We start from the raw sequence: 19606 nt of genomic DNA on the forward strand, positions 1-19606 counted from the left end.
TTGATTGGACGGATGAGTGGTTCATCACGTCAGAACTGGTCTGCTCTGAACGGGCACGCTTTCTGAAATGGTGTCTACACACCATGAATGACGACTGCACTAGCAATGTGTATTACTGGAGTGCAATGTATTAATGAATGAATGAACGAACATCAAGCAAAATTATGTGAATGACGGCATGTTGGTACAGGCCTGTTCCCACAGAGGTTTTGACCTTTTTTCAGGGGCCAGTTCCGAGTTGAAGCCACCTGTAAGTGCTCTTTTATTATCAGAGTGATTTTGATTAGCCACATCCAGCTTGTCTGTAATGAGTGTGTCGTTGCACTGTTTTAGTTTGAGCTTCACATGGTGGGTTTTGAGATCCATATTGAAGCATTTGGCAAGCTTAGACTTACTTTTTTTTCTTTTTTTTTTAACTTCAGAGCATTTTTTTGTCCCAGACTTTAAGACTTTCTTTGCATAATGTCCAGAACCGTTCATGATCGTTGGACTACCTCCAAACAGACAAGGCGCCCACCCCAGTGATCTTTGGCACCAGGCAGCGCCACTGCCATAAATGACTAGCTAAACTCCAGTCCTGCACTCTTGCGTGATGACATGAATCGAAGCAGACACCCTTGGCAGGTGAGCTGACGTGAGCTCTGGCTCCCTGTGGCTTATGGACACATGATGCAATGGGATTCATAAGAGGATTTACTGCTCCAAGAACACACTCTTAACCAGCATATCACAGATGAATGCTCTCTGCACAGTAAAATACTTTGTGTTAATTTAAATTCAGAGAGTGTACGAAAGGAACTAAATTGGAGCGTTATTGGGTGGATCTCTGTGTATGCCTATATATGGGCATAACAGTCGGCACTAGGATTCTGGACAACCTGTCTGTCAGACAGGTTGACGCCGGGCATCACACTCCCTCAGGTCCTCTGCGATACTTTATGTCCACAGCGCTGCTACGTGACACGCAAAGGACACGCACGCAGTGGTTTTGTATTAGTGAGACTGGATTGAAGTGTGCGCATATATATAGCATTGGTTTGATTCAAGTAATAACCTGGGTTTCTTGATTCACTCCAGAAAGTAGAAACCACAAGGGAAATCAAAGTGGAGGCCCATCTTAATCAGTCTGATCTAGAAAATGTGTTTGGGGGTGAGGAGCGGGAGGAGTAGGATGGAGGTGGGTACAACAGTACGTCCTCCCGGTGGGGGCTCCTCACTGGCTGGTGAACCAGTACGGTACAACAGTACGTCCTCCCAGTGGGGGCTCCTCACTGGCAGGTGAGCCAGTAGGATACAACAGTACGTCCTCCCGGTAGGGGTTCCTCACTGGCAGGTGAGCCAGTGGGATACAACAGGAGTGGCAACACAGAAATGTGTGGAGAGGGTTAATTGGCATAACTAATAAACTGGAGTAAAAAATAATTGGCTACAAATATTTAACAAAGGAAAAAGACAGACGGACAGGTATTTGAAGGTTATTGGCATTGATTCAGTATTACCTTGGAAAATGTTAAGCTGTTTATTAGCATTTTTGGCAGGTGCATATATAGCCAGCGAGAGTGCTTTATATTCAGTGTGCGTTAGTGTCAAGTTCACACAGGCTGCTGACTGATGCTGTCGGCTGGAATGTTGGATTACACAGCTAATCCCTGAGCATAACACTGCTAACCCCACACATCATCAACTCTCTCTGTCAAACACACACGCACACACACAAAAAACACACCTTTCCCAGGTACACTTGAGCTCATACAATCAAATCCTGTGTGTGTGTGTGTGTGTGTGTGTGTGTGTGTGTGTGTGTGTGTGTGTGTGTGTGTGTGTGTGTGTGCGTGCGTCCATTTCGGAGCTCAATGACATGTCGGGTAATGTTTCTCATTTTACACAGCGAAGGTGAAATGAATGATTCAATTGGAAACGTCACTGAATTATGTGTTACTAGAACAGTGCCCGTTGGGGGGGGGGGGGGGGGGGGTGATCAGGTGTGATCAATTGGCTAATATAGGGCAAAATGAAGTAATGCAGATCAAAGTGGGGGTTATTGAAATGATTATGAAATTGATAATCACTATGCCAACCCCCTTCTTTGTTTTTCACCTGGAAGTCGGAAGAGGCCCAGGCAGAAGTAGTTATTCTGCGTGCATGTACCCAACAATAAGGCTTCTTATCTTATATCTCATGTCATGGCAGTGCACGGAGTACGGCGAGGGGGCGGTGACCGGGGACCTGTGCGAGGACCTGTGTGTGCGAGGTCTGGTCCAGTACAAGCGCTGTCTCTACTATGAGAACGGGAAGAAGGTGATAGAAGCTCGATGGAGAGACCTTCCCATCATCCTCAAGTCCAAGCTGGAGAACTTCTCCTTATACGAGCCACTGGGAATACTGGACTACCAGGTATACCACCACCGACGTCCACCACATAGGCCAGTCAATCTAAGCCTGACGCAAAAGAAATTGCAATAGTAATCGCAATAGTAATCGTTCAAGTTTTCTTTTTTATGATCCTTAGGGTTTCCAAATAACATCTTTGACTCAAAGGCTTTCAGCTTTCAGGAAGAAACCCAAAAATACAACAGGGAACTAAGACATATTTGAATATTATAACCACACCGTGGGGTCTATTAGAGACAGAAACATACAAAACAGAAAAGGTACAAAATTCACAGCTGTAATTAAAGAAAAGTTATTGATTGCAGCTTCAAATGAACGATTTCCCTCCTGCAGGACACCGCAGAGGACCTGTCTCCTATGGATGTGGTGTTCTATGCAACCCTGGAGGTGAGTACACATGACAATGTGATTTCTTCTTCTTTTTACTCAAGTAAAAAATACTCTATACAACGAGTAAACGTCCTGCATTTAAAATTGTACTTGAGTAAAACAAGTGCAAAATATCAATGTACTTACAGTAGCAAAGTGATGTGCTGCGAGTGTGAGATATTCAAATACAGTATAAATAGGGCAGAGTAGAGAGCAGTAGAGTTTTACAGTGTGTGTGTGTGTGTGTGTGTGTGTGTGTGTGCGTGTGCGTGTGTGTGTGTGTGTGTGTGTTCTCTGGTGTGAGGTGAGGAACTCTCTGGGCTTGGCCGAGGAAGAGGAGGATGAGGAAGGAGCAGGGGGCAGAGAGAACAGCTCACTGGCCAAACTGTGGGGCCACAAACTGAAGAAGGACAAGACCTACAGCCGAGCTGAGCTGGCCTCTCTGTGGAGCCTGCTGCAACAAGAAGAATACACCTTCCTAAGGTAGGAGGGAGGGAGGGAGGGAGGGAGGGACAGACAGACGGACGGACGTAGGAGGGAGGGAGGGACGGACGGTCAATCAGCGGGACTCCCTCTTTCTTTGTTGTTTTTCCCAGTAAAACTAATCCTAACCTCACAAAAAACGAGGCCTAAACCTAACCTCACAAACACTATGCCTAACCCATAACCAAATATATACATGTATGCCTAAACCAGACTTAAAAACTATACCCACCTGGGAAAAGCTCGGGGGAAAGAGAGAGTCTGCAGGCTACTGATACCAGCTCCTCACGTCGCTCCCATAGAACACTGTGTCTGACGTCAATATCGGTAGAGGGTGCAAATCCTGTACTTTTTATTTGCATTGTATTCCCCATAGGGGGATTTTAGATGGCCTCATATAAGTACTGTGTTTGAAAAATAAACATGTCATCCCGGGCCGTTACATTCATATGGATATGAAGAATCAACCGACGGAGAGACAACGCTATTGTTACTGCTACTGAATTACCGTAGTTGCATTGTCGCTATAGAAACAGACTGTATCATATATGAGTGACTGACTGTCGCAATAAACGCAGAGACAGCTTGTTTATTTTTGGACCACAATGCTTGCATTAAACGATTTTAAGATGACCCCATGTTATTCTCCATAGAGAAATTACTACGCTCTATCTATGAACTGCAGTGGCCAATAAGGCATATGTTATATACCCGTATTGTCCCGAATATAAGACCACTCTGGTTATAAGACGACCCCCATTTTGCAAGACTCATTTGTGGAAAAAGAACATTGAATGTCAAATAGTCTAGTCCCCGATTATAATACGACCCCGTTTTTAGTGTTATATTCAGGCCAATAGGGTATTTTGTTTTATATCTATGCCCTCTCCCCTCCTCCAGGGTGCTACAGGACCTTAGCGTCCATGTAGCCAAGGTGTTGGGCACATGTGGTCACTTCTATGCTGTGGAGTATCTGTCTGCAGGACACGCCTGGGACCAGAACATCTTCTCTCTGGACGAGGTGTCCATCCCTGGGCTCCAGGCCAAGGTTTTTATAGCTTTTATTTTTAGTTTAGTTTTCGTCGATCATTTGACAAAGTGAGGTTGCTAGTTTACTTAAACAATTAAGTCTTTGATGGTTTTGTTTTTTTATTATCAAATGGGTTATTTCACAGGGACGCAACGTGTCCCATCACAACACGCTGCGAGCTTGTAGATGTTTTACAAGATAGGGCTTAAACTGGCAGACTAAAAGTAAGGAACAAAAAAAAGCCTTTTTTTTCTACGCCAAGTTGTACTGCTTAATTCCCTAAGGGCGTAAATGAGATCTCTTTGAGATAGACCCTGACGAAGACCGTTGCCTTGCTCATCAATAAACCTTTTATATTTTTTCACTGAAGATGTGCGTTGGATTTTTTCCAAGTGCGTTGGATTCTTTTCTTTGCAAGTCTGCACCCTTAGGGAATTAAGCGGTACAACTTGGGGAAGAAAAAAGCCTTTTTTGTAGTTTGTAGTTCTGCCTGTATCACCATCTTCTTTTCCCTTTTATTATTTGAATCATTAATAAGGTGGGCATAATAAGCTTCGGCTTCAGCCCAAACCTTTTCAGTCAAACTGTAATTGTGTAACCCTCATTCTCAATGTTCAACTGTATGAGATAAATAAAATAAACTAAACTAACTAAAAAAAAAGCCCGATCCCTGCAGTGCTTCTATTTCTCTATTTTTAAAAGTAAGGATATTTCCTCTATGATTTTAGTTAGTTTCAGTTAAGCTATTCATTTTTTATTCTTTATAATTGTTTTTGTAAAACATGTATATATATACTTTTTTTAATTCAGTTTGTATTACAATATAACTTTTGTAATACAAAAGGTTGTATTTAGTCTCCCGGTCGAGATTGTGTCAAAGGTCATGTTTCACCTATAGACTCCCACTATGACACATGGATGAGTCCTGGAATTGAACCTTTGACAACTTGTGCAGATGTGCACTCTTGAAAGTCTGAGAACTAGTGATTTAGAAAGGCATTTGTAAAATGGGCCTCAGCAGGTCTCAATGGATCAACTCTACTGTGGTTTAACTGTACTGTACTGTGGTTGCTCCAGACAGGGGGTGTGTGGTCGGGGTCTGACTGTACTGTACTGTGGTTGCTCCAGACAGGGGGTGTGTAGTCGGGGTCTGACTGTACTGTGCTGTGGTTTCTCCAGACAGGGGGCGTGTGGTCGGGGTCTGACTGTACTGTGCTGTGGTTTCTCCAGACAGGGGGCGTGTGGTCGGGGTCTGACTGTATACTGTACTGTGGTTTCTCCAGACAGGGGGTGTGTGGTCGGGGTCTAACCGTACTGTACTGTGGTTTCTCCAGACAGGGGGTGTGTGGTCGGGGTCTGACTGTACTGTACTGTGGTTTCTCCAGACAGGGGGTGTGTGGTCGGGGTCTAACTGTACTGTACTGTGGTTGCTCCAGACAGGGGGTGTGTGGTCGGGGTCTAACTGTACTGTACTGTACTGTACTGTACTGTGGTTGCTCCAGACAGGGGGTGTGTGGTCGGGGTCTGACTCTACTGTGGTTGCTCCAGACAGGGGGTGTGTGGTCGGGGTCTAACTGTACTGTACTGTACTGTACTGTGGTTTCTCCAGACAGGGGGTGTGTGGTCGGGGTCTAACTGTACTGTACTGTGGTTGCTCCAGACAGGGGGTGTGTGGTCGGGGTCTGACTGTACTGTACTGTGGTTTCTCCAGACAGGGGGTGTGTGGTCGGGGTCTAACTGTACTGTACTGTACTGTGGTTTCTCCAGACAGGGGGCGTGTGGTCGGGGTCGGGGTCCAGGTGGACCAGCAGGGACCTGGTGCATCGCATCGCTCTCAGTTTCCTGCACATGGTGCAGCACTTTGACCAGGACTTCACTCACCGCCTGCACCTGTGTGACGTCAAGCCTGAGAACTTTGCCATCAGGAAGGACCTGACGGTGAGACCAATGTCATGTCATGTAACGTGCGAGCGTAGCTTGGCTATTTTTGGTTTGAAATGGGTTTTTTTGTTTGGTTTTTGTTTAAGATATATATATATATATATAAGGCTTTTCTGCCTTCATTGATAGTATCAGGTGAAGATGGATAGGGAAGAGGGAGAGAGAGAAGTGGAGAGACATGCAGCAAAGGTCGTCGTGAACGGGACTTGAACACGTGTCATGTACCTGGACAACTATAGGCCAGCGGGCGCCCCGGTTGGAAATGTTTTGAAACGTTTTGCCTTTAAGTTAATCACATGGCCAAAATAGGGACGCCAGGTTGTTACAGTAAGTGTGACTGTGAGCTTTTATAAACTACATTTTGTTTTAAAAAAACATTTGATCCATTGGAAAACAGGTTATTTCTTTGGACGGACAAGGTTTCCACCCGACCACAAAGATAAGCTGTTGTCCTTTTAACCTCAGCTTTGGTCTCCAGTTTCAGCCATGACCAGCTGCAGCTGCACTCAATTATACCTGCATGCACCTGCTTCACTAGCCACATAACAGTGTATCTTAAATCACTCATTATGGCAAAGCAAACCAGACCTGACAGGTGAATACAGGAAGAGTTTGTAGTGCATGAGTGCCTAAATAGTCAATGTTAAATTAGCTAAGATTTGAACTTGCAGACCCAAAATCAACTCCTATGTCCAGCTGTTGGTGTGTGTAACCCAAATGTTGTCCAAACACAAACATTAAATGCCATTGACAATGAATGGACAATTTTGAGTGTTTTGTGCAAACATTGCGTAACACAAACATTAAATGCCATTGACAAGAGCGCGCCCCTCACTTCACACGGGTGTGATTTACACAGGTTTTGTAGCAATTTGTAGCAATTGCAGAAATGACATTTTAGATGCTGAAGCATGTTTAAATCACTTTACATTACTTCAGACCATCTTCCAAATTATTATTTTATCTTTCACATAGCCATTTGCCATGCATGCACTCTTGTTACTGAACTCTATATAATGATTACTATCAAAATACAGTGCTTTAACCTTTTTTCTTTTTTTTTACAAAATTTGTTTTGACAAATAATATCACTTACTGTACCCTGCTACCGTTTAGAAGAAGCAGTGTATAACTGACAAGAGGCAGAAATATACATTGAGACAGACCCTGCTCAAAATATGGAATGAATTATGGTGCGTGCCGTGCGTCGGTGTGTGTGCGTGTCATGTCGGCATTATGTATCATGTAGCTAGCAGGAGCGTGAACGCCCTGGGCTCTCCTCCCCATGCTGTGATTATTGGGTCTTTACAAGGCCATTCCCTCTGAATTGCAGAAATAATAGGAAGGCAAGTATAGGCAACAGGCAGGAGAAACGTGTTAACAAGACACACACTTACGTAAATATTGCTATATAAGTAGCGCCTAGCACCCCTCTTGCGCATACTATCAAACACCTTTTCACTCAAATAAGTAAACTGGAGGTAACTGGCGTATAAGTCTGCGCTCTGTCTATACGTGTCTGAGCTACAGACACACACAGGCTTTTGTTCCACAGAGCAGTGTTTTCAGAAAACCAGATAAAGGAAAGCGGCAGCATTTTAACACAGAAACATCAAAGAGATCGTCTGGGTGATAATAATCGACTGAAATAGAAGAAGCCGTCCCAGAAGCAGCTGAGCTTAGTAGTTTTGGAGATGAAAAGCTCTGGAGGAGTCAATCGATAATATTGAACAAAGAGCAATGATAAATGCATAATTTAACAGCCCAGTGCTACTGTACTGTATATTGTTTGTCTGCTGGAAGCAAAAAAACTAAAGATACAGTTTCAGTCAAAGAGTTGATTCATGCTGGAGTTAAGGTTGGTTAGAAAGCTGAGACGTCACACCTGCACAATAGATGCTCTTATAAAGGCTTAAATGCACTGGCTATGCTTTGGTCCATATATCTTTATATACATTCAGAACATTAACAGCGTGACCCCTAGCATCACTTTTCTGGGCATGTCATAATGTTTAGATGAAATACAGGTAAATAGGGTATGAAGTAGGGATGTCCCGAATCCCGATCATGTTTTTTTCCTCCAGATCTGATTCCGATCATTTGATTTTGAGTATCTGCCGATTTATATATACCGTATACACGTTTATGCCATATAACAATAGTACAATATCCAAAATCACAGACAATATCCAGTCCAATATCATGACATGGATATAATATTGATAGGACTAGGGATGTCCCGATCCGATTCCGATCATTTGAAAAGTGACGTGATCGGTCCCAATGTCCAATCACGTGATCGGATCGGGACAACCCTAGGTTAAAGTGTTCTATATTTCATTGATCGGGGTTCCTTTGGCCCCTCTTTGTCTCTCTATACACCAAATATATTGTGAAAAAAGCCTGGTCTATAAGCTCACAGCGTGTCACATTGTCATACGTTGTCAGTTGTTGCAGGTCAGGCTTCTTGACAACATTTTAGTAATATCTTATTATTACATAATATAGTGTTTTGCTGCATGTCTTTCCTATAATGACATAATGCCATTTGTGTGAGCTTATTTTGTAAGAAGTTATCCCTGTTTCTGAGTTGAATGAAAATGAAAATGAACGGTTTGTATTTTGAACGAAAATGTTTTGCAGGAAAGATTTGCCACGTTTTGTGGTCGTAAAACAGTGAATATTCAAAAAAAATTAACAATGCTTGTACATGCATGGCTGGCAAACACTAAACATTAATTGTATTCTGGCAAACTTCTTCAGGCTTGAGGGCCTTTTATACCATACATATTTGACATACCGAGTGATCAAATTTTACAGCGCTGGCAGAGGCATAACAAACCGAGTTGTGCATTTACTGAATATCTTTGCATGTTTAATGAGCGAAACGCTAAAATCACCATGCTGAGAGCATACAGTAAGAGCGCCAATAAAGGCTGAAGTCTTGTAGTCTATAAAGTTCAGTACACACAGTGGTGAAGAAGTTCTCAAAGATGTTTTATCAATACCACACAAACTTGTATCTAAAGTTGTCAAACACTTGTAGTGGAGTAAAAAGTATACATTTGCCTCTAAAAGGACTAAAACATTGAGAAATGAGCATACCCTAGCAAAGTCAAAGTACATCAGAATTGTACTAAAGTGCAGTGTCTAAGGAAATCTATACTGTCGTTCACTAACATAATCAGTATGCTAAAATCGTACTGTGACGACGATAATTTAGGCTCTGGTCTCTGCCAGCTGAAGTTCATTCTGCAGTCAGCGCTAACGCCAAACATTTTGCTCCCACGGCACGCTGCCAAATGAAATAAGTTATTTGCTTTTTTGTAAAACTCTCAATTTTCCTCTAATTGTCAAGTGATTGTTACTGAAAGCTTTAATGTCAAAGACAGATTAGCTTTGGACCGTGCGTGCGTGTGCGACTGTGCGTGTGTGTACATGCGTGCGTGCGTGTGTGTGCACGTGTGTTGAGTTGCTAAATGGCAGTGCTAAAGCGTCTGTGTGATTGTGTTTCAGCTCATATAAACCATCATGACAGCGGCTGATACGGACTACAAAAACAAGCAGAGTGTCTGTTCTATCCAAGCCGTTAACACTAATTTACCCTCTGCTCCCCAAAGTCTTTATAATTTTCTCAGCTCCTCTAAACCGAAATTGTTCCCTGGCGTTACGTACTCATTACTGTCGCTCTGCTTTGTTTAAAAATCACAAATCTATATCCCGTGGTGGACAAAGTACTCAACTTACTTGAGTGAACGTATGGTATCCTGGTCAAATATGACTCAACTATATGTTAAAGTGTCAAACTCTGTCAAGGATACTTGACTTAAAATGATGCCATTTCTCCCCCAAAATTCAAATATTGTCTGGAAATTTTCAAAAATTGTCAATATTGAAATAGTGCTTAGGTGGTTAATTCATGAATTCAATCTTCATCTTTCTACAAACGTAGTGGAGTCAAAAGTATACAATATTTGTCATTCAAATTATTCAAAATGAAACTGAGTAACATGAACGTCTCTCTCTCTCTCTCTTTATCTCTCTCTCTCTCTCTCTCTCTCTCCCCTCAGGTGGTGGCTATAGATGTGGACATGGCGTTCTTTGAGCCCAAGATGAGAGACATCTTGGACCAGAACTGCACCAGTGACGAGGACTGTAACTTCTTCGACTGTGTGTCCAGGTGTGACCGAGTGAAGAGCAGGTGCAGCCCCCAGCGCTCCAACACCAACCTGCAGGTATATACTGCTAGCAACATGCATGCATGCCTTTATGGATTTACTGTAGTAGACGGTAAAATAGAGTGTTAATTTCCTTATTTCCTTGAGTCATGTATGCAACACCTTTGATTGCACGGTGACATTTTGGGTACATTTCAAATTAACCCATTCTGACCTGAGATCAGATTCATACGAGGTTTCCACTGGACAACACACTGGTCTGATGAACCCATTCTGACCTGAGATCAGATTAAAAAAAATGTCAAGTCGTTCTTCGATTTTTCAAAAATAGCAGACCTACAAGCTCGTACCGCGCCACTCTGTGGCGCGCTATGAGCTTGTAGATCTGCTATTTTTCAATAGCTAAAGCATAACATGATGCCAACACCAAAACGGGTTCCCGTTCAGAATGGGTTAAAGCACAGGTCAAAACAAAAGCTGCTACTTTGAGGACGAGACCGGGGGGGAAAAAGCACTAGACTTGTTTAATTAATTAACTTACTATAAAAGTAGTCTTGGGGAAAACCTATAACAATCAATCGATGTGGTGTTTTGTTTTAACTTAGTAGGAGTTGAGGTCACACTGATAACCCTTTGTATACAGTGTCTGCTAGAACATTGTCTTATTATATGCCCTCTTAAAAAAAATACATATCTTCAACACTCAATTACTGGTTGTTTTCTTTTTGCAAATCACCACCTAGCGCATTGTGGAATGATTATGATCTGTTCACGATGACGGCATTATGAGGCACGCTCGTACCAGCAGTGGTATATTTTACATATTTACACGGATGTGTTACTGTAGGTATGCTCACATTTAAACATGCGTGCACTATAGGAACACATACTATAATTGATCTAAAATTGTATCTACTTTAATTGTTTGAATCCTGCGGTTCACATCCTGTTAATTTAATGACCTCAATATTCATACCAGTAGAACTCATTTATAACTATTTAAATTAACTCACTTATTAATTATATTATGTACAATTACTTCACATATGGTTCGCTTTATAAATATACACGCATCATTATTTATTTTGTGTTTCCGACAAAACGGTTTTTTAATTCCTATTTGAAGTTGTTCCAACCACCATATACTGTACACTATTGGCTCATAAAGTGGGGGGATTCCAGGGGGTCCACAGCTAAATTTGTTAAAACAGCATAACAAATTAACCACTTTATACATATTTTACATGTTGGATATAAGAAAAAATAGTACAAGGCAAGCTCTTGAACATCTGCTATATTTTTTTCTTGACAGTATTTTTACAAAAAAAATTCAGATGAGGGGGTCCACGGCAAAAAAAAAAGTGACTCAGACATTTGAACACGCTCTAACATCTAGCGTCACTGTCACAATTATTACATATTATTTTGCATAATTGTCATGACCGTTTCAGTGTTCATATATTTTCAAATATGTTTGAAAAAATATCATAAATAGCCGTTATTGTATATATTTGTGTAGATATATTGTAGAATATTTCTGCTATTTTTACATCTTTTAGAAAGTATAGTTAATATAAATAGTCAGTAATTCATTTGTATTAGTGTTATTTGTGAATATCTACCCTCTGAGTTTTTACGAAGCCTAAAAGCAACACAGAAATGTTCTAATTAATGTAACAACGCCAAAGCCTCAAATTACATCGTTAATCTCAATTATCTGTGCAACAATTAATCGTCATGGGTAAAATTATATAAGAAACTAAATTAAACTAAACTGAATTTCTCAGAATGGTGAGAATAAAGGACGTCTTGGTTTTGCCGTAGAGCTGACAGTTTTCAAAGTGGCCTCATTTATGCTGTCGACTGATTCATTAAATTGTAGCTATTAATAGTGCTTCTTTGTCTCTAATTACGTGACCATTTACCCCGCCGTTAGTTGACGAGCGTTCGTGACATTTACTCTGACCTTACATGTTGTTTAACAATTATCACAGCGTACCCAAATCCATGAATCCAATTATTTAGTCTGTAGCATTTAATTTTCTTTGCTGTTATGTGAAGGAGAATAGTAGCACTCACAGAGTCCTTTAAGGCACTTCATTGTTTCATCTTTACAAGGGAAAGGTAAGCTGCAAGCAGCAACACAACGGACGCGTTTCGGCCAAGGGCCTTCGTCAGCGTTGAAAAATGATTTTTCAACGCTCAAAGATGAAACAATAAAGTGCCTTAAAGGACTCCGTGAGTGTTGGTATTCTCCTTCTTCTAAAGAGTTTCCTGACCCTGCACCCGTAAAATGCTCCAAGAGATTGAGACAGTAAAGGAGTTGTGCATGCGCTTGCCTCTTTTCAAAAACTTTGCTGTATGTGACCATGCATTTGCCCAGTCGTCATGACATTTACACTGTCCCCACCCTACATTTTGTCACACTGAATTACATTACATTATATTGTAATTAATATAAAAGTAATTCATGTAAAACTAAAGACATTCGGGGGATGAACTGTAATTTTATTTTTATTTGGAAAGGCACGTTTTAAATGCTATTGTTTTTTTGGTATATGTACAGTTTTGTGTCATTTGTATACTGTTTTTGACATGCACATTATTGTAACTACTTTGTGATTTGTAAAGATAATGTAAAGTACATTGTAGATAAAACATATATTATTATTATTATTATTATTATTATTATTGTCATTATTAAAATTAATAAGAAGCATAAGGTTAATGTGTTAAAACAGTTTGACTGTTTTACACGCGTAACCCGCATTTTAATCAACCCCCCTTCACTGCTGAGATTGTTGTATTACCTTTAGAGCATACGTGTCAGAACTATTACAACGAGAAATGTTTACACAGTAAGTAGTAAAATGCGGTCAACAGAGGCTCCGTATCCTCCACAGGTGAGACACAATAGTAATGAGAGCAGGTCAGTTGTCATCGCAGTCAGTGTGACGCTGTCATCCTCCTGTCCACCAAACGGAAACAATGAGCGTAACCCAAGCTCCGCAGGCCTCCGCTACCATCATCGCCATGAAGATAGAGACTGCATATATAGATAAGAGTCTCATCACTGGGCGGTTAGGTTGGACGTGGTATCACATGTCACCGATGACCTGGTCACACGGATGTGTCTCCGATGCTATATTCCGTGGTGTGGTTGTATATACGTTTAACGTCCGAATATGGCTCCGTCTTTGGGAAAGACCGATCGGTATTTCAAGTGGCTTGAATTCAGTTCGATTGCAATGTAATTGTTACATTTTATTATGGAGCAGGTAGTAGCAAAAAGTGTGTTTTGAAGAAAAGCGTGAAATGGCGTAAAATCAAGTCTGGTACAAATGGACCCGGGGCCTTAGATATGTGGAGTTGCGTCAGGATCCAAGGAATGGCCAAGTGGTCCAGACGCATGCCACATAATAGGCTCTGGCCTGACAGCGTGTCGCGTGTTCGAGTCCCGTCCATGACGACCTTTGCTGCATGTCTCTCCCTTTCTCTCCCTCCCACTTTCCTGTCTGTCTTCACTAATTATCTAACTATCTATCAATAAAGGCAAAAAGCAAAACGAAAAAAAATCCATGCATGGGGGAAAATATTTTGATCACACGACCTACGGTTCAAGAAATATGGGCTGGTAGATGAATAGCGCAGGAGAGAAAAGGGGGAGTGGAGGAGAGATTTAAGATGAAAGGAAAGAAGAAACAAATGAGGCATGAAACAGAAGAAAGAGAAGGAGAGAAGAGTAGAGAAGAAGGAAGGACAAGAGAAGACCAGAGAGGAACTGTTGATGTTCTGTTTGCTCTCGATCCATTCCATCTGAGGGTTCACGTTGGTGTCACCTCATTACTTGCACATAATGATCATGACCTCTAGTCTAGTGAGCCCTTGTAACCTCTGCTAACCACTGGTGACCTGTGGTGACCTCTCCATTGTATGTCCACATAGAATGGAAGCACCATGGGTGTCCAGACTTTTTTTTCAAAGGGGGCCGTTTTTGAAAATATGAAAATACTTTAGGGGACAACTGCATCTGTCATACTGTGGACCAGTCATCAGGACCATCACAAAGACAATATCAATGGTCTTTTGTTGGCAGTGTAGTCAAGTGTGATTAAGACACTCATCTGCACTGTGAACAAAACCAAATTAATTTGGTAATTTTTCCTCATGCATGCATTGCATTGCAACTATGTTTACAGTCCAATACAATGTATTTTGTTCTAATGGCTGCAGTGAAGCCATAACCAGGTGCGAAAAGGTCACTACAAAAATGTAGGCCTAGATAAAATTGATGGGTTTATTGAGAAGCAGTTTATCTGCCCAGATTAAAAGCAAACTTCAATATATGAATTTCACATGACTATACTGGCGGGATATATACTGTAAATAATACATTTTAGGAAGGAGCCATATAAAATCTGACTTTGGACATTTCTGCATGGTCGATTGTATGTATGCAACTATGCAAGCATGTGGGTTTTTATGTGGGTGTTTATGCTCTCCTCTCCTCACCTCTCCTCAGGTTATATGTGAGAAGATCTTCAGGTCATGGTTTTCTCCTACTGTTTATGCTCTCCTCTCCTCTCCTCTCCTCAGGTTATATGTGAGAAGATCTTCAGGTCATGGTTTTCTCCTACTGTTTATGCTCTCCTCTCCTCTCCTCAGGTTATATGTGAGAAGATCTTCAGGTCATTGTTTTCTCCTACTGTTTATGCTCTCCTCTCCTCTCCTCTCCTCAGGTTATATGTGAGAAGATCTTCAGGTCATTGTTTTCTCCTACTGTTTATGCTCTCCTCTCCTCTCCTCTCCTCAGGTTATATGTGAGAAGATCTTCAGGTCATTGTTTTCTCCTACTGTTTATGCTCTCCTCTGCTCTCCTCTCCTCAGGTTATATGTGAGAAGATCTTCAGGTCGTGGTTTTCTCCTACTGTTTATGCTCTCCTCTGCTCTCCTCTCCTCAGGTTATATGTGAGAAGATCTTCAGGTCGTGGTTTTCTCCTACTGTTTATGCTCTCCTCTGCTCTCCTCTCCTCAGGTTATATGTGAGAAGATCTTCAGGTCGTGGTTTTCTCCTACTGTTTATGCTCTCCTCTCCTCTCCTCTCCTCAGGTTATATGTGAGAAGATCTTCAGGTCATGGTTTTCTCCTACTGTTTATGCTCTCCTCTACTCTCCTCTCCTCAGGTTATATGTGAGAAGATCTTCAGGTCGTGGTTTTCTCCTACTGTTTATGCTCTCCTCTGCTCTCCTCTCCTCAGGTTATATGTGAGAAGATCTTCAGGTCGTGGTTTTCTCCTACTGTTTATGCTCTCCTCTCCTCTCCTCTCCTCAGGTTATATGTGAGAAGATCTTCAGGTCATGGTTTTCTCCTACTGTTTATGCTCTCCTCTACTCTCCTCTCCTCAGGTTATATGTGAGAAGATCTTCAGGTCGTGGTTTTCTCCTACTCTGTTGGGGGCCAAGGCAGGCCTCCCTCTCCAGGTATAGCTTAATCTCTTCATTGAATAACACAGCTATTAGAATTGGAAATATATAATTCAATGAATATCCCCTGCATCTGTACACGTTTTGTCAGTTATATTCCCTGCAGACAGGGAATAGAACCCTCAACCACGCCAGTTCATGAATGAGTTCCTGTGCGATGTGCATTATTTTAATATAAATGTTGGATTATCCTCTTCTATGATGAAGCATGGAATCCCCATACAGGGGAATGCCCATGTCTATATGTTGATCCTTCCCCATCCATCCTTCCTCTTCGATGTCTCCCTTTTGACTGATACCTGTCCATTCAAATTCTAGACGGGCCCGCCCCAAAGAGTTATCAACAGGCCCGAAAATTAAGGCCTGGCCCTCATCAAACCCTGTACCACCCTTAGATCTCCATATCTGGAGCTGACCTGTTCTGACATTCCATATGTTGATCTGACCTCATCAAACCCTGTACACTCAAGACATGCTCCTTATGGCCAGTTCAGAATTCCTTCCATGTTGATCTGACCCCCCATGTCAAAGCGCCAGCGCTCGCCCAGCAGTCTGCCGTCAAGGCAAGGTCACTTCTCGCCCTTAGGTGTCTTACTGGTTATAACAGAACGGTGTATTGTCCCCTGGTGTAACTGACTGTTAATGTCACCACCAGGTGGAGCTGCAGAGGGCAGTGCAGGAGTGTTCAGAGGCTGGCAGAGGAGGAGAGGAGAAGAAGGGGTCGGACGAAAGAGGAGAGGAGAGGGGGCGGGGCAAAGACATCCACGAGCGCCTCCTGGACATTCTGACACGCCTCCTCCAAGAGGGAGGGGCTTCGAGCCAGGGAGGAGGGGCTCGGGAAGGGAAAGGACACACCCACACCGCCCTCAACTTCTGAAAGCGCTCACGTCCTGAGCCCCTTGACCTTTGAACAATGAATGACCTCGTGGCGGTTCCAACAAAATAATGCATTCTCACGCCGTTGACATCAACCGGTTAATGAGTTGGGACGGATTTGACAACATCCGCCAACATTTACGTAATGAGACGCCCTGTGACATCACCTGTTAATGAGGACGTGAGGATTAACCATTCTGAAAAACTGTATGCAATCGGTACGGAACTTAAGCGGTACTGAGTCGGCTGAAGTGGACTTCAAGTCCACTTCAGACTTGAGCATGCATTGAGGCCAAGGCAGGTGCACCCAAGGCATGTACACTTGCCTTGTTTTAAGTGTTTCTAGCCTACTACGAGTTGGGGGAGAGTATGGTGCTTCTGCATTCCAGTTTGGGCAGGATTACCAGGACCGTTGTAAATTGTCAAACGTTGATGGGTGGTCAGATTTAGCCCCAAGCCATCACTATAATACGTAAGAATGTGTAAACCCAAATGGATCTATGGAGGGAAGAGCACCACCGGAGCTCTCAAAACTTCTATACCTGATCTCCACAGAGCTTGACATTTGGGCTCCACTGAGATGTTTTCCAAAGGACATGCCCCCATGGAGGTGCCAGGTATACACGTGACTCTCACTGGGTGGAATCCAGCCTCGTGCACACACCTGAACGTGTGTGCTGTTGAAAAACGGATCACCCTCACGTGTTGTGAGGTAACCGATATGGATTCTAGAGAACTTTGAGTTGAACTGGAAGCCAGGCTGCTCCTGTCATGCAGGAACCAAGGAGAACAGTCTGGAGGTATGTGTGGGGAACCCAGCCCATGTTGTGCTTCAATGTCACTTGTAAAGGTTAAAGAAATGATCACTTGTAATTAGCTGAATGTTTGGACTCCAGAACTGAAGATATTGCTGTAAAAATAAGTAATTTTTAGCCTTTAGTGTTTCATGTTAACCTTTGGTTGCTAATCGTCACATCGCAGCTTTGCCATTTTCTCTCCTTAAAGGTAGAGTAAGTGATTTCACTTAATTCAAATATCACTTCTTTTTTTGTTTTGTTGTGATAATCCTCTCTACTATAGAGTGTGCTACCATATAAGGAGTTCCTCCCTGTCCCCAGTTAACCCCTGGGGGTCAAAAAACCTTAGGTTTCGAAAACCTACGTTTTTTGAGTGAAATCACTTACTCTACCTTTAATTCATCACTATAGGACTTCTATTTGTGAGAATGTGAGACAGATGTGTCTCAGAAAGCACCTCCAATAACACAATGTAAAGAAAGAATCTAAAAGTGCTTAAAGCTAGCAACTGTACCTTCTGTGTCCATTGTTTCCCTCTCCTGATGGCATGGGTTAATTGCAACAATGTCCGGACTACAATAAAGATAGCGGCGGCTGTCTGCTTGAAAAACCTGTAATGACATCTAATGCCAACTAACTAATTACTAATTGTCTAACAATCTAAATGGAAGAGACCACCTCCAACCACTGCACACTTGTTGACGAGAACAAAATAAAGCCCTCATAATTGGGAGATTTAGAGTCAGAACTGTGGGGACAGAATGAAGCCCTCATAATTGGGAGATTTAGAGTCAGAACTGCATGTGGAGACAGAATGAAGCCCTCATAATTGGGAGATTTAGAGTCAGAGGTTGACTGAGAACAAAAGCCTTCTATATAATCATGGAGCAGAGCCTGTGTAGACAGACATGCTACTGTAAACCTAGTGTGATTTCCTGTGTTGTTGTACAGTGCAGTTTATCAGTCAAAGCCATGTGGTTGTGTGAATGTTTGCTGTGTGCACAGCTGGATGACTCTGGGTGGACCCATAGGGTAGCCTCTATACCCAGGCTTTCATTTTCGAAAAAGAAAGCCTGGGGAAACCCATTGGACAATTTGGCATAGGAAGCCCACTTCCGTGTACAGTATCTTGATAACCAACAGTGCAGAGGGGCATCACTCCAAATTTGTTGACGTGAACCAATAGGATCCACCGCCTGTTTTCGACTGGCACCCGCCCCTCTAGACCAGAGTGACTCTTGTTCATATAGGAAGAGATCGACTTGGTTCAAGTTCTTAGACCAAGAGAAACTTTCTTACACATTTGTCTGTCTATATCTGTCTGTCTGTCTGTAAATAGTATATTTACAAAATGATCAGGTTCCAAATCCCTTCCCGATAGTGTTTGCGTGTTGACACAGTGGTTGATTTGAAACGATTGCATTTGCCAGAAACCGCAGTTAACTGCTGTATAAAGCGGCAGTAAACACGTCATTTTTCAAATAAATACTCTGCGATCTCACTTCTGCCAAGCATTTGACCCGGCGGTGAGTTGTCCCATACTGTACAGTATGTCTCAACCACAGGCATTCAATAATAACATACAACCACTAAACTAAATCGTCCCTGTCCATACAAAACCTTGTTATTTCCATGTGCTTAGTAGGTAGAGCACTAGCCTCTTGACCACAAGGTCATGGGTTCGATCGTGGGCACAGCCAAATCACTGAATTAGTAGCACGGTGTGTGTGTGTGTGTGTGTGTGTGTGTGTGTGTGTGTGTGTGTGTGTGTGTGTGTGTGTGTGTGTGTGTGTGTGGTAACTTGTGGGGTAAGGACTGGACTAACTGGAGCTGATGGTAGGCTCCTCAGTGATCCATCTCTAGCATCCAGGTCTAGCATCTAGGTCTAGACGGCCACGCTCTGGATGACAATAAGCCTCTCTGACCTACTACTTACTCTCATCATAATTGACCTTCCACCCATCATCAACCGCTTATCCGTAGTCGGGTCGCGGGGGCAACAGCTCCACCAGAGAGCTCTAGACTTCCCTCTCCAGAGCAACATCAGTAGGCCTATAC

The 19606-nt window shown here is 42.5% G+C and overlaps 1 protein-coding gene across 1 annotated transcript in view; it reads left to right on the forward strand.

Annotated features, from left to right (window-relative positions):
- dipk1c (divergent protein kinase domain 1C) overlaps positions 1-18133 on the forward strand; it is a 56916-nt gene extending 38783 nt beyond the window's left edge. The window contains exons 3-10 of the mRNA XM_080793545.1: positions 2191-2394; positions 2725-2778; positions 3065-3243; positions 4144-4291; positions 6041-6211; positions 10285-10449; positions 15798-15872; positions 16531-18133. Of these exons, the coding sequence (XP_080649671.1) occupies positions 2191-2394; positions 2725-2778; positions 3065-3243; positions 4144-4291; positions 6041-6211; positions 10285-10449; positions 15798-15872; positions 16531-16752 (1218 nt within the window). The 3' untranslated portion in view covers positions 16753-18133. The remainder of the gene's footprint in view (positions 1-2190; positions 2395-2724; positions 2779-3064; positions 3244-4143; positions 4292-6040; positions 6212-10284; positions 10450-15797; positions 15873-16530) is intronic.
- Positions 18134-19606: the final 1473 nt, after the last annotated feature.

Source organism: Protomyctophum bolini (assembly GCF_963924005.1).
Source record: "Protomyctophum bolini genome assembly, chromosome: 21".
NCBI classification, from domain to species: Eukaryota; Metazoa; Chordata; class Actinopteri; order Myctophiformes; family Myctophidae; genus Protomyctophum; species Protomyctophum bolini.